The sequence below is a fragment of the Ictidomys tridecemlineatus genome, chromosome 2 (genome assembly GCF_052094955.1).
Source record: "Ictidomys tridecemlineatus isolate mIctTri1 chromosome 2, mIctTri1.hap1, whole genome shotgun sequence".
In the NCBI taxonomy this organism is placed as follows: domain Eukaryota; kingdom Metazoa; phylum Chordata; class Mammalia; order Rodentia; family Sciuridae; genus Ictidomys; species Ictidomys tridecemlineatus.
Window position 1 is genome coordinate 84,304,896 of NC_135478.1, and position 25,564 is coordinate 84,330,459.

General features: G+C 53.8%; 1 protein-coding gene across 1 annotated transcript in view; it reads right to left on the bottom strand.

Moving 5' to 3' along the window:
- LOC144375204 (putative RNA-binding protein 19) overlaps positions 1–23,378 on the bottom strand; it is a 37,806-nt gene extending 14,428 nt beyond the window's left edge. Inside the window, 12 exon segments of the mRNA XM_078039084.1 lie at positions 286–407; positions 999–1,129; positions 2,560–2,631; positions 4,392–4,470; positions 7,432–7,512; positions 8,524–8,765; positions 9,472–9,476; positions 10,576–10,763; positions 10,993–11,028; positions 11,148–11,267; positions 12,703–12,885; positions 23,229–23,378. Coding sequence (XP_077895210.1) covers positions 286–407; positions 999–1,129; positions 2,560–2,631; positions 4,392–4,470; positions 7,432–7,512; positions 8,524–8,765; positions 9,472–9,476; positions 10,576–10,763; positions 10,993–11,028; positions 11,148–11,267; positions 12,703–12,885; positions 23,229–23,264 — 1,295 coding nt within the window. The 5' untranslated portion in view covers positions 23,265–23,378.
- Positions 23,379–25,564: the final 2,186 nt, after the last annotated feature.

Consider the following 25,564-nt stretch of genomic DNA (forward strand, 5'->3'; position numbering starts at 1 on the left):
CCCCCCGCCAGCTCTCCTGTCCTGGGCGAGCACCTGGCCTGCAGTGAGGCCGCAAACCCAAGCCCTGACAAGTGTCGGCATCTGCCCTGTGCCAGGGACCCAGCCCTTGGTGACACCTCAGAACCTATGCTGACACAGTCCTTCTCTCCTGATGTGCAGTGGGGACACTGAGGCCCTGAAGGCCCCACCCTACAGAGGGAAAGGGCCCAGGCGGCTGGGGAAAGGCTGGGGGGGTGGGCAGCAGAGCTTGGACGGGCGCAGGGGCCTCACAGGGCGGACGAGGACCTGGGGCTGCGGGCTTTGTCCTCAGACGCCTTCTTCTTCTTCTTGTAGGACGACCCGGGGACGTCCATGTCCTCACTGGCTTCCTTCCTGATGGTGGACGGCAGCACGTGCAGCATCCTGCCCTGAGGGGACAGAGCAGGAGGTGAGAGGAGCCCCGCCCTCCAGCTTGTCCCCTTGTCATAAGCCAGCTGGACTCACCACTGAGCCCTGATGGGAGACGGGGACGGCAGACAGAAAGCCACGTGGTCACTCTCCGTCCAGCTGAGGCTGGGGGCACCCTACACAGCCACGCCAAGGGGACTGTACCCCTCTGTGAGCACCCCACGGCTCCCGACTCCCCCTAGTGGATCCTGCACAGGTGACACTGTGAGCTGCACATGGCAGAGGCCAGTCTGGCCCGGTGCCCGCGACACCAATAAGCCATGAGCAGATGGGTGGTGGAGCACTGGAGGTGGCTTGGCCCGGGCCTGGGCACACGGCACGGGGACACTGGGAGAGCAGCAGCTCCCTGGTTCCTCAGGGTCACCCACACATCCCAGCCAGCTCCCCTTTCACAGCATCTTCCCTTCAAGTAGCTCACTGGAGGCGACCACATGGCTGGCCACTGTGGGTCCTGGGACCCAGAACGTGGACGCGCGCCTGCTCATACAGCCACCCGGTGTGGCCTTCTCCGTCGCCAGGCTCAGTGACCCGGTGCCCACAAGCCACCTCACCTGAAACACCTGTCCGTCCACGGCTATGTAAGCCTTCACCGCGTGCTCAGGGAACATGAAGGTGACAAAGGCGAAGCCCTTGGACTTCTTTGTCAGGCTGTTGATAGGGTAGTGGAGCTCCGACAGGGGACCTGAGGACAGGGGAGGCGTCAGCCTGCTGGAGCTGGAGCTGGGGCTGAGCTCAGGGTGAGAAAGGCCCGGGCACTAAGGGGTCGGCCACACGAACACAGAACAGCTGTGCTGTGCCAGCCACCAGGCCCAAAGTCAAGGGCGTCATTTCATAGTCCCTCTGCCTACTAAGTGGGGGAGGAGGGGCACCTGGCTCCATCCCGCTTCACGTGCAACCTGCCCTGGGCCCGTCACCTCACCCACTCAGGCCTCCTGCCTGTGAATGGCACAACAGTCCCCAAGCGCAGGGTGGCCTCAAAGGTCCAAGGTCAGTGTGTGGTTACTACCCAGCACTGGCTACACTTAGTGCCGTGGAAGTGTTTGTGACTCTGTCCTACTCAGAGGACACTGTCTGCAGTGGACACACTGAACACCAGGGTGTGACCACGTCCCCTCTGTGGGTCTTCCTCTTCCCAAATGGGCACTTGGAGCCTATGAACAATCCCCCTCCTGTCCTGTGTAGCACTATTGTGTGGCCAGGGCACCAGCCTGTGTGGGAGGACCTGGAGAGCAGGACAACATGGCCAGACCTTCAGGTCCCATGTGGGACCTCCGTGGACGTCACGCTGTCTCTGATGCTCCACGTCCAGGCCAGCCTCCCAAGAGACAGGGGCTCGGGCAGCATTTCCAGACGGTGCACCATGAGCCACCCCTCCCCACAGACTCGGCCCAGTATGGCCGAGCGCAACTACAGGCCTGCAAGTTCCCAGTCCAAGAAGTAACGACTGAGGCAAGAACAAAGGGTCCTGGCTGTGGCCTCCTCTCTGAAGCTCGTTTGGATGGAAGAAGAGGAAGGACAGCCTTCCCAGGCAGAGGAGCACTGCGGGCACTGGGGGCTGTGCAGCCGCAGGATCCCAACACCGAGCAGCCAAGGAAGCCCAGGAAAACGCCTCCACCTGTCCAGCTCGGTGCTCGGAGAGAGAGAGAGAATCCCAGCTCTGCGGGCGTTGTGGCTGTGCCTCTAATCCCAGCAGCTTGGGAGGCTGAGGCAGGAGGATCAAGGCCAACATCGTTGACCTACCAAGACCCCAACTCAAAATATGAAAAGGACTAGGATGCAGCTCAGTGGTACAATGCCCCTTGGTCCAATCCCCAGAACCATTAAAAAGAAAAGAAAGGAGAGAAAATCCAAGTTCAAGTTCAAAGAGTAAAAGATGTCCTACATCTGCAGCAGGGAGGGACAGCAAGCCCTGTTCTAAGATGAGGAAACCCCAGCTGGGGCCACTGTCCAAGGCCAAGAGCTAGAGGGAAGTGGAGGGGGCTGCCCAGGAGCAGGTCCTACCATAGGTGGAGAAGAGCTTCTCCAGGTCCTCCTTGGTGCTCAGCACAAGCACCTAAGCCAGGGCCCACGCGGGAGCCAGGGAGCCCGGGACGCAGCACCACGCCTCCTTACCCATGTACTCCCGGTTGCACTTCAGGGCTCTCTTCACCTCCTCTTCGCTGCTGAAATCCACAAAGACGTACCCTGAGAGGGGACCACGATAAGGTAACTGCCAGCCCTGCCAACGCTCGGAGTCAGAGGACGTGGGCACCTGGCTAGGTGCAGAAAGCGGGAGTCGCCACGGCACAGGCTGACCCCCCACCTGGCCACCCTTTGGAGGAGCACTCAGCACCCACCTGGCATTGCGGGTGAAGGTGCAAAAACCAGGCCCCTTCTGCCTCCCTCCCAGCCTCACCCCTTCCCTGACCATGTTCTGCAGAGAAGAAATGCTCACGATGGCCGCTGTGACCCAGCCCAGCACTGGAGGGTCACCTCCACACCACCTTGCCTGCAGCTCCAGAGGCCATGACTACACAGAAACAAGCAGGTGCAGAGGCCTCCACAGCCTCAACCTCACTGGGCCTTGACCCGTAAAGCCGCCAAGCAGCACCCCATCTACACTACCACAGTTTCCCCCAGCCTCCCCGACAAGCCCACACAAGCAAAAGTCTCCACTGCCTCCAGCTGCCAGCGGTCCTCCCTGCACTGGCCAGCGGGCCTTTCTAAACCCGACGCTGTCCTAAGCCCCGAGCCTCCACTGGGCCCAGGCTCCCCCTCTTACTACAGCCCGAGGGCCCAGCCCAGCTTCCGCCCCCACACTTCCACCTGGGTCGTTTGTTGCCCTCAACAGTGTCATGCTCAGGTGTTGGCTCTCTCCAGCGCCAGGGCCTCCAAGATGCTGTCCCTGAGCCCCAGCAAGGCAGGTACCTTCCTCCTGGCTCCCTGCCTGGTCTCTGAGGCGTCATGAACCGGTGGCCCCACCACCAGCACCAACACCAACAGCAGCACTCCGAGCGTGCCCAGTGCTCACACCGTCGGGGGCTGACCCTGACCCCTCCCAACTGCACGACAGGTCTGACCCATTATGCAGAGGAGGAAAGGAGGCTGAGTTCCTGTCCCAGGTCATAGGGCTCCTAAGTGGCTGGCTGGGCTGTGAACCTGGGCAGGGGCTCTGTCCCCCGCCCCTCACACTGCCCTCTGCTGAGCTCCAGGAGTAACAGCTGCCTGAACCATCAGCCTGGTGAGCTGGGCGGGAGAGCTGGGGAGGGACAAGACCTGACAGAGCAAGGGCACTGGACCACCCCGACGCAGGAGCACCTTTCTCCTTGGGTGCCAGCTCGGCCAGACCTGACCACTGTGCCCAGGTGGCCTCTTCCTACCAAGGCATTCCCAACTCTAGGGTCCTATGGTCCAGACACCCAGTGGTCACAGAGCCTTAGTATGGTTCTCTGAGATGTGGCTATTCTGCCACTGGTCTCCTATGGCTTTCTGGCCTAGCTGGCCCCTGGGCTGGGCAGGTGCCCTCCTCTCCCACATCCACCTTCCTTCCAGCCATGCTCACTGCCTGGAGACACCAGACCCAGGGCTCCAAGGCCAGGGGAGGAGGCTCACAGCCCGGAGCGGACACCTGGGGAGATGTGGTCTGGGGCAACACCACGCATGTGCAGAGAGGTAGGGGACTGCCTGCTGGCAGAGCCGCCCATGGACTTAGCCCAGCAAACCCAGACCTGCGGGCATCTACATGAACAGAACAGGGGAACCTACTAGAACAGTGGAGGAGAAAATTCTGACACTATACACCAGGCTGCCAGAGGCAGGTATAAGAGAGATCCGCGTCTTGACCAGTTAGCCACATCCACAGAACTGAGGACCCCAAGGAGGAGAAGGGACAAGGCTGCCTTGGGACCTCCCCAACCATGTGGCCAGCCCTCCCCCCACACATCCGTCCAGCTCCCAGGCCTTACCTGTCTTGTTCCCGTGCGCATTTCTCACTATTCGAATGGCCACTGGTTTCAGGGGCGCCAGGAATTCCAGGACATTTTTCTGCAAGGACAAGTTTTGCCCCTTATCAGTTCCCCAAGAAACCATGCAACCAGATAAAGAGATAAGGAGCAAAGTGTTGGATCAGAAAAGATAACCAAGTGAACACAGTTTTTCTCCTTCCTTTAAATCACACTCATCTCTCCTCCACCATAAAGTAAGAAAAACTGGGAAATAAAAACTGAAGAAGAAACGGATAATGTAATTATAAAATAATAACATTAACAGCAGCGTTTTAAGGCATTACATCTGGTCTTTTGTTCCTAAGGAGTTGGTTTTTTTTTTTTGTTTTGTTTTTTGTTTGTTTAAGTACTTGGGGTTAAAGCTGGCTTTTCTTACTTCTCTTTAAAGCATGGATATTTGTCTACATTAATCACAGTGACAAACCTAAAGTTCCATTGTAGGGAGGTCCCCGACCTTCTTAACTACTCCCTTCTCTGGACATGTGTGACATTTAAACACATTTTTAAAAATATGTGAACATTCAGGGTGTGAAATTATAACAAATACTAAAAAGTACAAATCAGGAAAACAAACTGGTTCCTAATTCCGAGGCCAGCTCACTCTTCCTGGCTCTTCTGCAAATCAAAAGCCGCAGATCCATTTCCCATCTGGGCACTGGGGGAAGCCCTTGAGGCCCCACCCTGATGTAGCTTGTCCTACAAGGTGACAGAAGGACAGAAGGACACATCTGGGCGCTCCAGGTCAGTGGAAGAAGCCCAGCCAAGTTCTGAGCTTTCACATTACTGCATCCAAGTTTGCAATTACCAGATTCTTTCCAAACCGTCCCCTGCCCAGAGGAAAGCCAGCATGGTGGGTCACACACAGCTAGGTTCCTCTGGGGATGAAGCCATGTCCTGCTCCACACCTGGCCTTTTCCACTGGCTATGGCATCTTGGGGGTCTTCCCTGTCATCATGTTCTTTTCTGTGATACGTCATCTTACACCATTTTCATGTGTCCCCGTGAATTAACCCAGGTTTAACCTGGCACTGGTGACATTTTGGGCTAGTGACTCTTTGATGTGGGGGCTGTCCTGTGGCAGGGCTTACACAGCACACCTGGACTCTGTTCACTAGAGGCCAGCAGCCCCCCACAGATGTTACCATCAAGAGCAGCTCTGACCACGGCCAGATGTTGTGCAGGGGTAGACCACTCCCCTCCGAGAACCATGGACACACCACTTCCCCAGAAATGGAGCTTCAGGGTTGATGTGGGTTTTGGTTCTTATCAATGACTGCAAATCAACACGTTGAGTTATAAATAATAACAGGAAGGCTGCAAGAACGTTCCCGCATTCAGACTCTGGTGTGCCGGGATTCACCTGGGGCAAAGCCCTGGCCAGGCACCAGCTCTGCAAAGGCCTGGATGTCCGTAAGGTTGCCGGGAGCTCCACTCGGCCCTCTAAAAGGCAAGAAAATGATTATTGCCAAACATGAACGATGCTGACCATTTTGGCAAGTGAAAAATGTGAACTCCAGTTTTGATTTTTTTTTTTTTTTTTGATAATCATGACAGAATCCAAACATGTGCACTGGCTACTCGAGTTCTTGTTCTTTGAAAACCTTCTGTTCTTTGTGTTATTTTTCTGTTGGGTCATAAATCCTTCATAAAAATCTCTGTAAACTAGAGACACTAGACTCCTGCCTCTGTTAGGCATGAACCACTGTGACTTCATGACAGCTGCTGGCTTCCAGAGCTCTGGGCTGGTAGGTAGGTAATCAATCTATGTTTTTTTTTTTTTCTTTTTTCCCACGAAACTTTACAAATTGCTTAGAAAGAAACGTTTTCAGCTCCAATCCTTGATGTATCTGAACCTGATTTTATCAGGAGGAGTAGGGCAGAGGTTCATCTTTTCTTTGAAAACAGTTAACTAGCCGGGCACAGTGGGCAGGCCAGTAATCCCAGTGTCTCTGGAGGCTGAGGGAGGAGGATCACAAGTTCAAAGCCAGCCTCAGTGACTTAGTGAGACCCTGTCTCAAAACATAAAAAGGGATGAGGATGTGGATCAGTAGTTACATGCCTTGGGGTTCAATACTGGTACCCCCCCCCGAAAAAAAAAACTGACCCCTAATCACAAGGAATTGCTTCAGTATTTCTAGCAGCATAAATTGTAAGTAGCTCCCACGTCCACTTTAGGAGATCAGGAAAGTGTACTAAAGCATCTCTTGAGGAAGGAAGACTACACAACAAGGCAGCAAGCGCGGTCCTGCTGCAGGGACGCTGCTAACCAAAATGGGAATGAGAAACCAGACCAGTGTCAGTGCACAGGAAAAAGCATCTAAGAAGGCATGTCCCCAAAGTACCAGTGGTTGCCACTGGGTGGGACACTGGAATGCTGAGCAGGGTTGCCCACTGTGCCAAGGACAGTTGGCACCTCCAGCTCTAGTCCTTAGACCTGCAGCAACCTTACCTGCACCCTGGCACCCCACCTGGCTACACCCCAGCTCGCAGCTCAGTGTGGACAGTAACCCACGTGGTCATCCCAGTTGTAGGTGACTTTCAGGTTCTAGTCACGTAGCTGTGTCCTTTAGAATTTCCTGTAGTGAGCTTCCCTGATCATCACAGGAGGGAAATGAAGCAAGGTCCTCTGCTGGCGCAAACCTAGAGCCAGCTAGCGGCAGCCCGTGCTCTGAGTGGCCTGCGGACTGTTTCTGGAAATAGTGTTGAGCCGGGCTGCAGCAATACCTATGCCCTCACTTGTATCCGAGACGGTTGCCCCTACAGGAGCAGGGTGAGGGCTCCCAACACAGACCTCACTGACCACTCGGCCTTCCCCAGGCCCCAAGCGTTTTTTTTTAGTTGTAGGCAGCCATCTCCTTTCCTTCCCTGAAGTCATCCGTCAGCCTCTGGGCCTCATATTCCTTCTTACTCTGGACACTAAGATAGTAATGGCCTCAGGCAACAGAAGCTCCCCTCCCACCCCCCCTCTGCTCCCACAGGTGATCTTCCTCCGAGCACCTACCTCTGTGACACTGAACAGGGCTCCCCGTAGCTTCACGGTGTGGGCCGTGGTGGGTTCCTTCTGGTTTGCTGGTTTCTCTGTCTGAACAAAGAGAAACGGCCACAGTGGATTCCCTGGGGCAGTGGTGGCAGGGGACAGACTGGGACATGTCAGCCCTAGGAGAGGAGGCTACGGGGTAGCACGAGAGTGCCGCATCTGTGCCCGCCACGGGCTCAGGGTCCAGGCACAGGTGGAGGTGGAGGCTGCGGGGTCTCCATTTGCCTCTGAGGGCTGTAGCCAGGGCTCAGGGCACCGTGGCTGGGCGAGCAGTGCCCCAGGCCATCAAAGGCCAGGGGAGATGGGAGGAGCCCCGGCAGAGACCTTGCTACCACTGAGTCTGCTTGCCTAGTGACACACAGGTGCTGCGAGGAGGTCCCTTCCAGATGAGGATCAGAGAGGCCTGTGGAGATGCAGCACCCTCGGGGCCCAGCAGTCACACAGGGTCAGAGCTGAGACTGAACCCCTCGCCCTCTGACCTCCCTGGACAGGGACAGGGTGGGCATTAGAAAGGAGGGTGGAGAAGAGCAAGGGGAAGAGGAGGCAGCAGACGGAGCCCCTTCCTCTTGTTGGAGCTTCCACCGAAGGAACTGGAAGGCACGCACGTCCAATGCCCTGTGTCCGGAGGACAGGACTCCAGGTGGAAGTCGCGTCCACCTTTACAATCTCAACTTCACAGCCTGACAGACCCGGGCCAGGGGCCTGACCTGTCACTTCCCTTCTCTGGGCCTCAGTTTTCTTACCTATAAAATGGAGGCAGGAGAACGCCTGCTGAGCGACTGTGACGGCATCCAGTGACACCAGGCATGTCTATCAACGAGGAGCCCACCCACACCTGCCCACCTTGTGACTGAACACCAAGTAACCCAGCCGTCAACACCTCACTCGTGCCCAGATCCCCGGCAGGCCACCCCTCTCGTGTAGCAGGCAATGAGCCCAGAGGATCAGGGAGTGCATGGTGGGTTGCTGGGCTCTCCTCCGCGTCACACCCCTAGCTGTGGGGCCACAACCCCAGACAGGAACACAACCCCCGCTGTCCCTCCTGCAGGCACATACCTGGGCTCCGGGCTCCTGCAGCCTCCCCCTCCCAGGCAGGGCCCCTGGGCTCCCTTGCTCTGGCTGGTCAGGGGTGGCAGGGGACTCCTCTTCCTCGCTGCCTCTGTCACAGTTTATGGCTTCGTCCTCATTTTCCTCCTCCTCTGAGGAAGAGGACTCGGCTGCCACCACCTTGGACTTCAAGTACTCCAAGTCCGACAGCCCCCGCTGCGCAGCCGCCTTAGCTTCCAGGCCTTGCTCTGCTGAGAGGGCAGGGGGCAGGGAGGAGGTCATGTTCCTGAGCAGCCAGAGAGAGACTTGGGCAGCACAGGGCTGGAAACCTGGGGGATGGCCTGACCACAACCAGGGCCCTGGTGCCCACTGCCCCAATAAACCCTCTGATGGGCACCGCGAGAGGGCGAAGCTCCTGTGCCACACACACAGCTCCATGGCTCCCTGCTGCCTGCCACGCTCTCCCCTGGACGGCCCCTCCCAGTCATCAGTCACCTTCCCAAGTGTGTCATGTACACTAAGGGGCTTCACGTGCCACAGAAAGCACTTACACAGCAGAACCGTTTCTACAGTGAACCCTTTACGGTACCCACCCATCATCTCACAGGGCCACCCACATAACCCCGGTGGGAGCCACGCTCAATCATCTACTTAGGCAGCAAACACCCCAAACATTAGGACCTCACCCCAGCCCAGATCTAGTGCTGGGCCCCTGGCTAACTCACCTGCTATCTGCTACCCTGCGGGAAGCACACAGGTGTGAATGGCTTACAGGAGACACCTGGTGATACGCTAGCTATAGAGGGGTGCTACAGAGACAGCCGGGAGGGAGGAGTGTACCTGCATGGCTGTCAGGACTGTCCTTGTAGCCTCACACCCCCACCCATGAGTTCTGGACGCTGAGGATGGAGCCCCAGCCCCTCCGCTCCAGGCCTGTGTGAGCTCCTTAGGCCCCACCCTCCCTGCCTCAGTGCCCAGAGCCAGTCTGCCCTGCAGCCATGTGCTCCCCTGTCCTGAGCCCCTGTGATGCTGTGCCCTGGTCTGCGACCCCCTCTGCCCCCGGCTATGTGTCCTACCACATCCCACAAGTCCTCCAGGTCGAAGCTTAGCACAGAAACCCTGCCAGGTGCACAGGTGATGCTACGTTCACATCCTCTGCCCTCAGCCAGCCGGACCGACCCCCAATCAGAGCTGCCACCCCATACTGCAGCGGGTCACTAGCCACCAGCTGCCCCAGCACTCTGAGCCTGAGAGGACAAAGGCTCACCCACCTTGCAAGGCCTTCCCCGGCAGCTCCCTCCCAAGCTCTCCTGCTTCCTCTCCATAGCGGCTGTGACCCCATGACGTGTCCCTGGGTGATCATCTATTTACTGCTCTCCTCTTACCACAATGACAGCTGACAGCGCCATGGGGCAGGATTCCTGTCTATGGCTCAGCACTACATCCCCAGAGCCCAGCATGCAGCATGCACTCGGGGAACACTGCCGACTGACAAGCAAGTGACTAGGAGCAGCCATGGCAGACCTTCCTGCAGGTGACCTCATCTCCCCACTAGAAAGCTCCGGAGCCTTGTCTGGACAGCCCCAGGCCTGGTGTCTGAGGGAGGGGCGGCCAGTGCCTGCCAACAGGTGTTGGTGTGCTAAGAGCCATAGCCAAGCAGTAATGATGCATGGCATTTTTGGTTGAAAGGTGAAGCCAGCAAGCCATTGAGATGATATGATTATGTTAAGGTCTGCATTCAAATGGATATTAGACCCGTGCTGTCCACCTGGGCCTGCTAGGATATTCCTGGAGAGTTACCATTGGTTGGGGAAGTGCAGTAGGAGGGAATTCTGGAGGAGGGCTTTCCTGTTGGAGTGTGTGTCCAGGAGAACGCTGTGTGTGTGGGTCGGCATATTTCCCGGGGAGCATATGGGGCACTGGCGGGAGTTTCAAAAATAAAGTTTGTTCCTGTTTGAGTGGCTCGTGATTGTGTGCCTAGCCAGACTGCGGCATTGGTGGGCCACAGGGCTGCAGCTGAGGGACACAGGTGCACAGGTACAGCGCCCAAGCCTCACCTACCAGCTCCTCCTCGCGGCCTCCTCCTCACTCTCCTGCTCAGAATCAGAGTCAAAGTTCAGGTAGTCACGGGTCGGCTTGCTCTTCCCTTCTGGGGGCTCAGTGTCCAGGGCACCATTTGCCCAAGTGGCCACCTGTGTCCACTTCTGGTGAACCGACAGGAACTTCTGGAACTCGGTGTCTTCCTTCAACTGGGGGCACCGGAGGCAGGCAGCAGGGACACAGGAGAAGAGGCAGAGGGGACTCAGTGGGGCTTAGCCCTCCGAACTCCCAGCAGGGCGAGCATCCTCCCCATCTCTGGTGGACCCCGAGTCCACAGGGACACGGCAGGACACTCGAGGTGTGGGCTTTGCTTTCTGGACCAGCCTACACCCCTCTGACCAGCTGCCCCCGCCCTCTCGGTCAACAGGACAGACTCACCTGCTCCAGTTCACGTGGGGCCTTCTTATTGTCATCCTAAAAACAGAGACAGAGGATGAGGGCACACGGGATGGGGAGGGCAGATGGAACTACAGACCCCTCCACAGCCACCACCTGCCCACACAGGCCCGGTGCTGGTTCGGTCACCTGCATACCTTCTTAATTTCCGGGGGGACGGAGCCTTGTGAGGGCTGCTTGGGCTGCCTTGGTCTCTGGGCATGTTTGCTCCAGGCTGGGGGCTTTGTTGGGTCCCCAAAGGACTTGCAGAGTTCCACCTGCATGAGAAAGGGCAATTGTCACACCTGCTGTGACAGCCAGAGTCCTGAGGGTCCCACCCTTCAGCACCTGGGAACCTGGGCTTTACAGACAGGCAGCTGCCACTAGCAGAGCGGAAGCAGAGGACTACCACCCCGCCTTGGCTTTGTCCTCCGCGAAGGCACCACACTAGCTACCGTCTACTGGGGAGTTCCACGCAGCACCCGAGTGCCCTGTGAGGACCGTGGACACGCTGAGCCTCCGAACAGCGGGCAGTGAAGCCACAGCTCTCCCCAATTCAAGACCAGAAAACTGGAGCACAGAGATGTGAAGCAACTTACCCCAGGTGACCCAGGCCCTCAGGGACAGAGACTGGGGACTCAGGACCATCCATGCCAAATGGTGGCTCTGAGGACGGAATGAGATGATGTAGGCCAGTGATCAGCAAGGGCGGGTGCAGGGGACACCCGTGCTCCTGGGATCACCAGTGATCATGAGGCAAGCTCCGCTGGTCTGGGAGAACCTCCCAGGTAACGGGAGATGGGGTGGCTGTGGGGCCAGGAGTGTGCTGAGGATGAAGCCTGAGCCAGACCTCTCCAGACCAAAGCCTCCAACGCACTCTCAGAGGTGACCCTGGTGAGGGCCAGTCCTGCTGGGAGCCCGGAGTGACGACTTTCAGACAGTTAAGGACACCCTGGTCACCCACCACCTTCCCCAAAGAAAGAGCCTGCCATTTGGTCACATCCTGGCTGCGTGGACTTCCACAGCAGTCCCTTAAGTCTATGATGAAGGTCAAAAGGCTGTGACTCCAACTCCTGTCACCAAAGATGAACCATCAGCGACTGGTGACCCCACAGGCCACCACGCCCACACCACACAGAGCGAGAGGTGAGGCCGTGTGTCGCCTCGGCTCTATGCTGCTCCATCTTGGCTTTTCCCTTCTCAGCAAAAGGCTGGGGATGTTTTATCATGTCAATGAACACCTGTGGGTGACCCTTGTGGGACCTCCTCCTCCAGGAAACTTTCCTGACCCCTCCCTGGCCAGGGTGGGTCCTGCTCAGTTGTCCCAGGGTCCCTGACCCGGTGACCACCCTGAACTCAGCACCTGCGTCTGCCAGCGCTCCTGAGGACAGGGACCGGTGCTCCTGAGCGCCTGCTGTCGGGCAGTGAAGGACGCACACCTGTGGCTCAAGTGCCCTCCTGGCTGGCAGCACAGGTGCCACCGAGGCTCCAGAAGGCCTGTTCTTCCCCGTGACTCCCGCACTGAGCCAGGGCCCATGGCGGGCCCAGCAGCAGTCTGACTGGCTCCGGGAGAGTCTTACACACAGAAGAGCGGGAACCGCTGAGGAAGGCCAAAGGCCTCAGGGCCTAAAAAGGACAGCCTTGGGACCCAAGTGTCGCTGACAGGTGGAGCTGTGGGTGACACTCTGGACAGGCAGGCAGGGGCCCACTCACTGTGATCCGGGACGTGTCGATAAAGCTCTTGTTGAAGTGGTTCAGCGCAGCCTGGGCCTCCTCCTCGGACTTGAAGCCGATGAAGCCAAACTTGCGGAACTTGCCGTCTTTGGTGAACTTGAGGCTGCAGTCCGTCAGCGTGCCGAAGGCGGTGAAGAGCTGCCTGAACCGCTCCTCCTTCATCTGGAACAGAAAGTGGAGAAGTTGGCGAGTCCTTCAGCAAAGGGACAAGGGGCTAAAAACCCAGGGCTCCAGGACTCTAGGGCAACCAGAGATGAGGAGGTGGCAGTGTGCTGTGCCAGTCAGGCCAGGTCCATGAAAGAACGAACAAGGCTCCTCGTAGGAGAAAATGCCCGTTTATTGAGGAACAGCTCTGCTTATTTATAGAACTGGGGGTGGTTTGACATATATGACAGTTTAAAGGTTGAAGGGTTTTGCAGTTGGCATGGGGTGCTTTCTGATTGGTGGGTAAGGATCATGTGAGCCAGCAGGGCTCACCATTGGACAACTCTTCTTAGGGGATGGGGAAGTTCTTTGGAGCCAGGGCAACTCCCAACATTCCCCCCCTTTGTTATTAAATGAGAGTGGGTGTTGACTCATTCTGGCTGTTTCCTGCTGAGATGGGGTGCTGTGGGAGAATCAGAGAGGAGGGAAGTAAGGAGCCCCCCCAGGAGGGCAGAGAGGACTGGTATAACTTCAGGAACCAGATCAAGGAAGGTTCCTTGCCACCACAGATCCATGATGATGTCAGTCCATTTGGCATAGGTCTGGACTGGAGGTATCATCAGTAGCCAGGAGTTGGTAGTTCCTGAGGAGAAGCTGGTTAAAAGCTGGATTAGAAATTTTTTACCCACCTGAGTCTGAATGAACTTTATGATAAAGGGAAGGAACAGGCACAGGGAGTGTTTATAGTCCAAATCTAATGGGCTCTCTGGGTCTGCAAGCTGCCTTGTTGGCACAAGGGGGGTTAAGTGTTCAGCCTTGAGCGGGGGCATGGGCATTTGGGCTTGAAGTAAACAGGTGATAAAGAACCTGTCACAGAGTTTGAGAAGCCAGGTCATCCTGCAGGTAACTTTGTTTGGCATGCCCTGCAGACCAGCCTGTCCTGCACCTAACACCCTCAATTCCACTCTTCATTCCTAGTTCAATCTAGCTCCCTCCCCTCTCTATTAAGGCTGCTCTTCAAACTCTCTCCTACCTGGGTGTCTCTGAAACCAGCTTGCTTCTCTCTTTACCTTTCTCGAAATATCCCAGCTTTCCAAACCAGCTTGCTTCTCTCACTTATCACTGTTCCCAGCTTTCCCCAGTCACACCAAGAAAGCACGGGCTTTGTAATAAAGAAGGCAGCTTCTCCCAAACTCTGAATGAAGATGACCAAGGGAGAACGATGGCCCATTGATTTCCCTTTGAGAGCAGTCAGATCTCTCCAGGTTGTATGCAAAACACCTCAACTTTAAATACTGATACTTGAAATTCTTACAAAACTGGGAGGGTAAACAAAACACACATGTTCCTCCTTAGGCCCAGAAGGCAACTGGTAAAGTGCTCTCTTACGATAAAGGTAGTTTACACTTATTCAGGGGTCATCATGTTCCGGACACCTAAGTGGTTTGTCAGAAGGACAACACACAACGGTCCCACTACCGGCCAGATCCAAGCAAGTTGGTGGTGGTGATAGGGTCTGTAGTAAGGAGGAGAAGGGGGTCTGGCTGGAGGGGGCCCGTAGGGTCACTTGCTTTGAATCTCCAGACATAGGGAGAAGAGAGGACCCAAGAGGGGCCAGAAATGAGGGAGAATATTAGGTATTGGGCTAAGAACAGAGACCCAGGAGAGGTGGAGCTTGAGGGAATCTATGAGGAGGGATGACAAGAGTACTTAGTAACAGGTGACGATCGTTGGCTCCTAAGAAGGTGTAGGAACGCCGGGCTTAAGCCTGGAAATGTGAATCCACGGGGTAAGTTGGTTATTAGACAGCTTGAGTTGGCCGCCAACGGAGTGCACATAATCACCTGAGCAGGGCCCTTCCATTTTGGTTTTAAAGAGGGCTTTTCCCCTGGTGGGCAATAGTAAACAATAGTAAAAAAGTGTTAAGGAAGTAGGGTTTTGAGAGATACTAGGGTCGGGAAGGAGTCAGTCTTGATAGCGCCAGAGTTCAGAGCATAGATGGAAGAGGAGGGGCAGGGCATAGGTTTCAGAGATGGACAGGGGTTCTGTAGGCAATCTGGAAGGAAGGAGGGGACGGCCATACATGACTTTGAAAGGTGAGAGATTAGAAGGCTTCTTTGGTAAGGCCCTAATGCACAATAAAGCCAAGGGGAGCACCTTTACCCAGTCCAGGCTTAATTCCATGGTGAGCTTGGTGAGGGTCTCTTTAAGGGACTCATTGGTCCTTTCAATCTTTCCAGAAGCCTGGGGGCGCTAAGGGCAATGGAAATGCCAAGGGAGTGATAGCGCATGAGCCAGTCCCTGAGTTATCTGCAAGGTGAATTCTGGGCCACTGTCTGATTGGATAGAAGTGGACATCCTGAAACGGGGCATTATGTGAGTAAGCAACAGACCAACTACCGTAGAGGCCCGCTTGTTAGAAGTGGGAAAGGCTTCAACTCATCCCGAAAAAGTATACGACCGTGGGCCTGATGAGAAGGGAAAGGTTTGGGTTTTAATGGAGTATTGGTATTGGTTTTCTGGCAGATCAGACAAGTGGAAGTGATTAGTTGTAGGAGGGTCTTATCACATGAGGAAAGGGTGAAAAAGGAGTGAAAGAAAGTAGTGAGACTCTGGGGACTAGAATGGAATAGAGAGTGAAGAAATTGGAAGAGTTGGTGGGGATCTTTGGGCCGATCCCCGGTGGTAATGAAGAGTAGCGGAGAGGAAGTAAAGCTCTGTAGGGCGGCTGATCGAGCCACTTGATCTGCCTTGGAATTCCCCATGGTAGTAAGGGAGGAGTCAGTTTGGTGGGCCTTGCAATGGATTATTCCCAGTTGGGAAGACAGCTTGGAGGCTTGTAGGAGGCCAGAAATAAGTGTGGAATTAATGACTGCCGTCCCTCTGGTGGTCAATAGCCCTCTTTCTTCCAAATGGCTGCATGGGAGATCTGTATATAGGGAGAGGGTTTTTCCCTCTGCTAGCTCGCATGCCCTTGAGGCAGCTATGAGTTCAGCTTGTTGGCTGGTGGTATTGGGTGGAAGAGGTTTTGCCTCTGTGATGGATGAGAGAGAAACAACAGCATACCCCACCACTTTAACCCCTTCATGTGAGGCAGAAGATGGGAGGAGGGAGGCAGGGTTTAATGGAGACCAGGACTAAAAAGAGATGGAAGGATTTTCAAGGAGAGACAAGGAGGGATAGAACCCTGGAAGGAGGAAGTGACTGTCATCTTTGGTCGTTGGTGTAGGTATAGATACAATAAGCTGTTTTCTGTCTACTTTAATGGCCCTTTTCCCTTGAGTGATATGTGACCTCTTTACATGCTATTTGGGTCTTTTGTGGAGAGGCCCGATATCCCTTTAAGGCCAAGAAAGTAGGAGAACTGTGTCATCTGTTGAGCGCCCTTTGGAAGGGCTAGAAGAATCTTGAACGCTCACAGTAATTATAGAGATCCCTTAGAATGGAGGGATCCAGGGACCCAAAAAGGGGTCATCTACTTTGGTTGTCTAAGGGATGAGTGGGCCAGGCCTGGGTGCTATATTTGATCCAAGAGACACTGTAGGGGAGAGTCGACTGGCAGAGAGGACACATTACTCATGTAAGGAGAAGGGAAGAGGATGCAGAGAAGGAGGAAACTGATTTATTGGCAAAAGGGGCGTCCCTGCTAGAGCCAAAAAAATCAGGAGTGCCTAAATGGCAGGTTCAAGCTGCAGAGATTGGTCGTCACCGAATGCTGACAGTCACAGCTCTCATCCTGGATGGAGCCAGAACCGTGGGAGACCTTGGCCAAGGCTTTTCGGGACCCTTCCTGGAGAGGCCGAATACTCCCAGGGCTGGAAAGAGGGGAGAGGCAGGGCAAGACAGAGGAAGGGGAGGGTAAGCGTCTCTCTAGCGGCTGAGTCTTAAAGGTGAGAGGACTAGGACTTTAGGAATCTGCCTAAGGAAGGAGTCCCTGAGGGCCACCAGCCTTAAAGGCTGTGGTGGGGTGCTTTCCTCCCTGCAGGTGGGCAAAGAGATTTGCTGGACGATATTGCAAAAAGGTGGATTCAGGGCACTGGGGGTGAAAAGATTGGAGGTCGGAGGCCAAGGTTTGTCCAAAGAGGTGTGGACTATCTCAAAATCCCTGAGGAAGGACAGTCCAGGTTAGTTGTCGAGAATGTCTGGTGGTGGGATCTGTCTAGGTAAAGGCAAAAAGATCTTGTGATTCGGGGACAAGGGGAATGGAGAAGAAAGCATCCTTTAAATCTATGACTGAGAAGTGGGTGGAAGTGTCGGGGACCTGAGACAGCAGGGCGTATGGGCCTAACAGAGGTGTTGATGAGTTGTAGGTCCTGAACTAAGTGATAGGACCCATTGGGCTTTTTTTTACCGCTAGTATGGGAGTATTGTAAGGGGAATGAGCAGGACGGAGATACCCCTTGCTTGTGGACAGGGGGTATTGAGCCTGATTGGGGAAGGTGTTAGGATCTTTGAGATGAATGTTAAGATGAATGTTAACTGGTGGGCAGGAAATGGTGGAGGGGGTGTGGGTATCCCATACAATCAGGTCAACCAGGTTAGTATGGCATTTCATGTCAGCCTCACAAGTAGAGCAGAATGGCCAGTCTTCTGCCAAAAGGGCCAGAAAAGATGAACAGGCTGATTCTGGGGCCTGACTAATGCAGGAGCCCGGATGTTGATTGTTCTTGATGTTGTTGTTCAACTGTGGCAAGGAGAGACATTGGGCCAGGGCATTTAGAGAGAATATCTCGGCCAAGCAAAGGAACTGGACATTGGGGCATAACTGGAAACGTCTGAAAGAATAGGAAGTTGTCTATGGAACAGAGTAATAGGGGAGTCTTTCTTGCATAGATGGTCTTTCCTCCTTCCCCGACAATAGGAGAGGTGGATGGCACTGTTTGCCCCCAGAATTCTATCAGGACTGAGAAGGTAGCCCCGGTGTCAAGGAGAAAGGCAACCTTGCACCTATCCACCTGAATCCGCACCCTGGGTCCCTGTCTATTGATTGTTACGGCTGGAGACAAGGACCCAAGGCTCCATCAATCTTCAATTGCCATGGCCAGAAGGTCGGAGGGTTCCCTGGCCATAGGCCTCCTACAGAATCTAGGACAGTCAGAGCCCCAATGACCTTGTTGTTAACATTTAGGGCATGGGATACGTGGAGTGCGTGGTGCGGGGCATGCCCTGGCCCAATGTCTCTCTTTGCCACACATGAAGCAGGCACGGGGGGCGGGGGCATTCCAGTGATGGGCAGTGACCCAAGGAAGCACCCTGCAGAGCTTGGGCAAGCATCTGAAATTTCTCAGTCTGGGGGGTGGCAGGACCTTGTTCGAGCTTAGAATTGGTCCCTACTCTGCATGCCATCTTGTGTATAATCTCTGTCGGGAGTTTGATCTGGGGCAGCAAGTGGCCCCAGAGGGTGATTGGGATTAACTCAGTGAGTTTCGTCCTCATGGGCTCTGGCAAGTTCCCAGACTCTGGTACGTTTCTCAAGAAGGAGAGTGTTAACCAATAACATATAAGTGAGGCTATGAGCCTGGAGGACCCACTGAAACTCTCTTCTGTGGTGAATGAGCCCAACCTTCACTCGAGTTGTGTGAGGTTATTCGTAGAGAATGGGACATGTACCCAGATAATGCCCTCAGGTCCAGCAACCTCTCTTAAGGGGGCCATGGTTTTCTGGACTAGGGAGCGGGACCTAGTTTGGGGGCACTAAAGGTGTCGGCCAGGTCAGGGGGAGCACCTGAGGGGCTAGATGGAGCCGATGTGGGAGGTGGGTAGGGAGGGGTTTCATCTGCCGGATAGGTCAGGGTGAGAACGAAGAAGAGAAAAAGCCTCAACATAGGGAAACTCCTTCCACTTTTTCGAGCGCTCACAGAAGTTAAACAGATCTCTGAGAATTGCGGGATCTAGGGATCCTCCTGGAGGCCATTGACTTTGATTGTCTAATTGATAGTAAGGCCAATCTTGTGTGCAGAATTTAATAAGGGGGAGTCTGCAGGGAGGGGAGAAGAGGCCCTCATACAAGGGTGGCTACTGAGAGAGAGAGAAGAAGAAAGAGAAGGGGTGGGGGAGAGGGAGGGAGGGGAGTGCCTGTTCTTCCACTCCTCAGGACCTCCTGCTCATGAACCGGGTTCCAGAGAGTCCACCGTGACCATGAAGGTCGTGGTGGGGTGCGTTCTCTCCTCCAGATTGGGCATCAGAGGTTTGCTGGACAATCACGGTCAAAGCCCCTGCGTAGCCCGTCTGAAGTTGGATCCCGATGGGGGATCTCACCTACTGAAGAGCCAGTGTTGTGTGAGTAGCATCAGCACTCGAAAGAGAGGACGAGGACAGCAAGCCTTGAGAGAGGGGGCCCTCGAGCAGCAAGGAATTCCCCCTCCCGGATTTCCACACCAATGAAAGAATGAACAAGGCTTGTTGTCAGAGAAAATGCCCGTTTACTGAGTAACTGCTCTGCATATTTATAGAGCGGGGGTGGGGGGGTGGTTTGACAGTTATGACAGTTTAACGGTTGAAGGGTTTGACAGTTGGCATGGGGTGCTTTCTGATTGGTGAGTAAGGATCATGTGAGCCAGCAGGGCTAGTCTGATTGGTGGGTAAGGTTCATGTGAGCCAGCAGGGCTAGTCTGATTGGTGGGTAAGGATCATGTGAGCCACAGGGCTACTCTGATTGGTGGGTAAGGATCATGTGAGCCACAGGGCTACTCTGATTGGTGGGTAAGGATCATGTGAGCCAGCAGGGCTCACCACTGGATGGCTCTACTGGGGGGGCTGGGATGGGGAAGTTCTTTGGAGCCCCAGCGACTCCCAACAGCCCTTAAGCTAGCCCTCCTCACTTCACTGGTGAAGAAATGAGACTCACAAGGGCCACAGGATGTCTCGGTGCTCTGTGTGGCTGCTACAAGGTTAGGACCAAGGACAGAATCATCGTCATGCCGCTGCCCAGTAGCCACTTCAAAAGGCTGGGCAGAAGGAGCACCAGATGGAGTACGCATGCTCTGTTGTTTATAGCGACCCAAAGGATGCCCACACCCTAGCCCCCCAGACGCTGCTTACACACCAGACATGGCACACGGGATTTTCCATGTGATTCGATTAGGAACCCTGAGATGGGGAGAGGACCCTGCATTACCCAGGTCCTAAGTAATCAGGAAGATCAGAGTCAGAGAAGGAGATGTAATGAAAAACAGAGGGAGAGAAACCGGAAGATCTCCGCAGCACTCTGCAGACTGAAGTTAAAGGGTGTGGCCTGGAGCCACTTGGGGTAGGCAGCCTCCAGAAGCAGAAAAAGTGAAGGAACAGATTCTCCCCTGCAGCCTCTGGAAGGATGGCAGCCCTGCTGACACCTTAAGATCTCTGACCTCCAAAACTGTGGGAATCAATACACACCGTCTCACCTCAGGAAGTGTGGCCACCTGTTATGGCAGCCATGGAAATGTGACAGAACTTGGTCCCACCATCCCCATGGTCCCAGGACCACCCTCACAGCTCAGCGACTTTTCCCAGAAGAGGAGAGAGTCCTGTGGCTGGTAGGGGGACCAAGGGGCACCGGGGCAGCCACAAATAACCAAACAATCTTGAAATAAGAGGAGCCCATAGGCGTTGGCTGCCCAGCAGGAAGAAATCTCCAGAGGAGCTGGATAATAACTCCGAGTGCATCCAAATCTCACAATCACCAAGTTAGGGACTTTTAGGCACATTTTAGAGAGGAGAAAATGGGATCCTCAGAGGATAAATGACCTGCTCAAGGTCTACAGAATCGAGGGCTCTGTCAGCTCAGATTACAAAAGTGAACTCACTCCCCCACTGCATGGGGACACCTCGCTGAAGTCTGACCCATCATTCTGTTGCTGCGGCGACCGCGGAGCGCCCCTTCACTCTCAGGGCACTCTTCTGCTGTCTCCCACAGGAAGCCTCTCTGAGACTCTGCAGCCTCTGCAAGGATGGCAGCCCCACTGACCCTGCGCGTCAGTAATCAAAGCCCCCTGTGCTCCCGCAGTACCGACTCACACTTCAATCCCTGCATCTTGATCTGTTTCCCCTGCAAACTCCATGAAAGCAGGGAACAAATCTTGTCCACTTTGGTCTACACTGTCAGCAACCCCAGAAGTACTCAGGAACCAATGTTTATCTGTTGGAAGATAATTAAGACAACGGCACGCAATCATGCTAAGCGAGACGGGCGGTGCAGCAGTCAGAACTGCTCATTCCAGACAGACGCCTCAATTCTGTCACGGTTGTATAAGTTATCACATGTGAGTGACTTCAGGCCGATAACTTTACCTTGATGTACCCTGGTTTCTTCACTTCTAAAATGGGTATAGAAGCCAACTTGCAGGGTTGTGCGAGGAGTAAATGAATTACTTCACCTAACACATCTGAACATCGCCTAGCACACAGTAAACTCTCCAAGGGCTCACTACTATTGTTAATGCTTGTTGTTAATTCTTTCATTCATCAGGCAAGATGAACGATGAAAACATCTCTAGCAATTAGAGAAATGCAAATCAAAACTACTCTAAGACTTCATTTGGCTCCAGCCAGAATGGCTGCTATTAAGAATACAAACAACAATAAGTGTTGGTGAAGATGTGGGGGGAAAGGCACACTCATACATTGCTGGTAGAACTGCAAATTGGTGCAGCCAATATGGAAAGCAGTGTGGACATTCCGGAAAACTTGGAATGGAACCACTATTTGACCCAGCTATCCCACTCCTTGGTCTATACCCAAAGAACTTAAAAACATCATACTATAGGGACACAGCCACATCAATGTTTATAGCAGCACAATTCACAATAGCTAAACTATAGACCCCACCTAGATTCCCTTCAACAGATGAACAGATAAAGAAAATGTGTTACATATACGCAATGGAATATTACCCAGCAATAAAAGAGAATAAAATCATGGCATTTATAGGAATATGGATGGAGTTGGAGAATATCATGCTAAGTGAAGTTAGCCAATACCAAAAAAAAAAATGCTGAATGTTTTCTCTGATATAAGTTGGCTGATTCATAGTGGAGTAGGGAGGGGGAGCATGGGAGGATTAGATGAACTCTAGATAGGGCAAAGAGGTGGGAGGGGAAGGGAGGGGAAATGGGCTTAGAAATGATGGTGGAATGTGATGGAATGGTGTGAATATACTTTTGAATATACTTTGTATACTTTGTATAATATACTTTTGAATATACTTTGTATACAACCAGAGATGTAAAAAATCGGGCTCTATATGTGTAATATGAATTGTAATGCATTCTGCTTTCACATGTAACAAATTAGAATAAAAAGATGAACAATGGGAGAGGAAGCTACACTGAGACGCAAAATGAAACTAGGAGGGAAAAGAAGGGTGGCCATGCTGAAACTCTCATCCAACTAAGTGAAGCATCAGGAGACACTGTGTAGAGCTGATGGATGGCTGGGAGCCAGCACACACTTGTAATCCCAGCGCCATGGAAGGCTGAGGCAGGAGGATCCAGAGTTCAAAGCTAGCCTCAGCAATTCAGTGAGTAATAGCTAAGCAATCAGTGGGACCCTGTCTCTAAATGAAATACAAAATAGGGCTGGCGATGGGTTCAGTGGTCGAGTGCCCATGAGTTCAATCCCTGGTACCAACAAAAAGCTGATAGATGATCAGTAATACATATCTTAAAAGTACACCACTTCAGGTAAAGAGCAGGATAGTTAAAGACAAGAGTATTTAGAAGAATAGATTATGTAAAGTCCTCATCTTTCATAGTAGAGGGAATCAACAGATGGTCCCTGTGATAAACTATAGGGGAGAGCAAAGTACCTGGGTATGTAGAGAAGCCTCTGGGGAATCCTTCTAAAAACAAACCACTTGAAGATGGGTACTCTCCGAGAGAAGAATAGGATGTAGCAAAAATATTTTGCTTCTCATTTTACATACCACAGTCCAGTTTTGATTTTTTAAATTGTGTGGCATAAACACCTCCCACATGACAAAGAGAAAAAAAAAACTGAAGAAAAAAAGAAAAACCACACAATAAAAACGAAACGGCTCCTAACATTCTCTGCCTAGGGAAAGAGACACCCAAGGATGGAGACAGGAGTTCAGAAGACACTCTCACACCATCCAAAAGGCTGGCTTGGTATTTGGGGCATGTTTTTCTGGCCACACCAATGGTGTGGGTCCTCTCTACCCAAGAAAAACGACAACGATACAGGAACGACGACCCACTTGGGTACACCGCAGCCAGAACATCACCACAACCATCCACCCGTTTCTTCACTCACTAATCAGGCCGATTTCGCTAGGAGCCTACCACAGGCTGGGTTCTGTGCTAGGCGGGGATAAAGGGCTTAAAGGGTCCCATTTTCAGATTCCCAACACCAGGCTCTCTCCTCACCCCATTTGGGATGTTCTTCAAGATCAGTCGCGACATGGCACCAGGTTCCTCTGTTCTGATTCCAGCACCTCTGGACAGTGACTGCCCACAAGTTTCACGCTGCTGCTGTGGGCGCTGCCATCTTGAGCAAGCCGGAACAAAGTCACGTGGTCCTGCTCTCGGCCCGCCCACCCGGAAGTGGGTGTGGCCAAAGCCGGACCTGCGCGAGGAGGTCACACCCCTAAGAGGCGGGCCTGAGTGCTTGCATTCTGCGCAGGCGCGGGTTCTAAAGTGGCTCTGAGACAGCGCAATGCCGTGGCCCAGGCGGCAAGGGGCGCCGGATTCCAACCTCTGAGAAGGGCGGGGGGAGGTGGTGGCAAGGAATCTGCTCTACTTGGAGCGCTAAGCAGGGGATGTGGTTTTGTGTCCCTTTCTTATTGTACTTTACCATGGATTCCTAAGACAGCCCTGAGAATGAGGGCTAGACTAGGGATCCCTGCCTCCCTTTTGGAGGTGGAGAAAAAGCCTTACTAAGCACTGCAGGGAAAATGGTAGAATGTGCATTTTGGGAACAGTCTCATTTTGCAGGCAGGACACGGGGGGACCTGAGGAGTGAAGCTACTACACAGAAAATCGGAGATTTGGTTGTGATTGTCGTTGACAGCTTTATTGAGGTACAATCCACACTCCCTGCAATTCACCCACTTAACATGTACAACTCAATGGTCTTTTGTATATTTGCCAAGTTTTGCAGCCACCACCATCACTGTCAATATTAAAATGTCTGTATCCCCTCCCCGCAGAGGAAACCTGCACCTTTAGTTGTCATGGGCCAATTCCTCCTCCCTCCAGGCCCTGGCAACCAGGGATCCACTTTCTGTCTCCCTGGAGTTGCCCCCTCTGGACATTCCATGCAAATGGAATCGGGCAACACTGGACACAAAACCACATCCCCTGCTGAGCGCTCCAAGTAGAGCAGATCCTGTGCAACACCCCCCCCCCCCCCCCGCAGAGGTTTGTGACAGGCTTCCTTCATTTATCATCCTGCTTTCGAGGTTCATCCTGAGCAAGGTGAGTTGGTGCTTCCCTCCATTGACTGCTGGATAATATCTCATGGGCGGATAAAGAGCATTTCATCACCCAGTCCTCCACTGATGGACATCTGGGCTGTTTCCACCTGTGGCTATTGTGGATAGCACTGCTATGAGCTTTTAAGTGTTTGTGTACAAGTGTGTCTTCCTTTCTCAGGGTGTATTCCTGGGAGGGGCATCGCTGAGCCACACAGCAGCTGCACCTTGTGGCCTCCCTATCAGTGGCATTTGAAGGTTCCTGTTTCCCCATCTCTTCTGGCTTCTTACTAGGTCTCCACTCATTCTGGCCACCTTAGTGGGGGTAAAGCCATGTCTCCCTGTGGTTTGGGTTTGCAGGTCCTTGTTGGCTCCTATTCTTGAGCATCTATTTGTGAACTTTGGGCCATTTGTGTATCTTTCTAAAGCAACCCCTGTCCCTATTCTCCAAGACCAGCTCAGACGTAGTGTCCTTGAACCCATCTCTTCCTCCCTGAGTCCCAGATGCACAGAGCTCATGCATCTTCCGTAGCACAAGCACACAGACATCGATACCAGGAACATACTTAGCTGATTCCAGGGTACAGATGGGACCATGTGGTCTTCCCACCTTAAGGTGCCCAAGGGGCCCGAGCAGATCTGTCTTTGCAAAATGCTGCAGCAGGCACCAGGAGAAGGTGTCCCTTCCAAAGATACTTCCTCATCCTGGCCCCTGGCACCTGTGACTGTCACCTTTTTTGGAAGAAGAGTGTCTGCCCATGTGATGAAGGATCTCAAAATGAGAGGGTCCTGTGTCATCGGAGTGGACATTGATCTAGTGACAAGTGTCCCTATGAGAGACACAAGAAGTCAGTCGTGCAAAGACAGAAGCAGAGGTATGGGAGTTCCAGAAGGGTATGGGAGTCCCCTGCCCGGACCTGTTTTCCTCCTACTTCCTGTTTCCTGTTGCGGCCTCCCATAGGCTGAGCCAGCCAGAGACCAGAGACATGGTAGGAGCACCAGGCACACACAGGTAGCTCGTGGGTGCAGAGCAGAGTGGAGGAGCAGGTCAGTTCTCGGGAGACTGACCACTAGAGAGTGATGGCCTTGAGGCCAAGTGCTAACTAGTGTGTGACAAGTGCTGTCACTCAGGTGGACAGAGGAGCACAAGGTGCAGTCCCCCCTGTTCCCCCGTTCCTGTGAGCTAGGGTCCCCGTGCACTTAGGAACAGTCCTCCGTGGGTCGAGGTTGGGAGGTCGGATCCTCCTGCATCCGGTGAGGGCGCATCTGCCCCTCCCCTCCCCTCCTCTC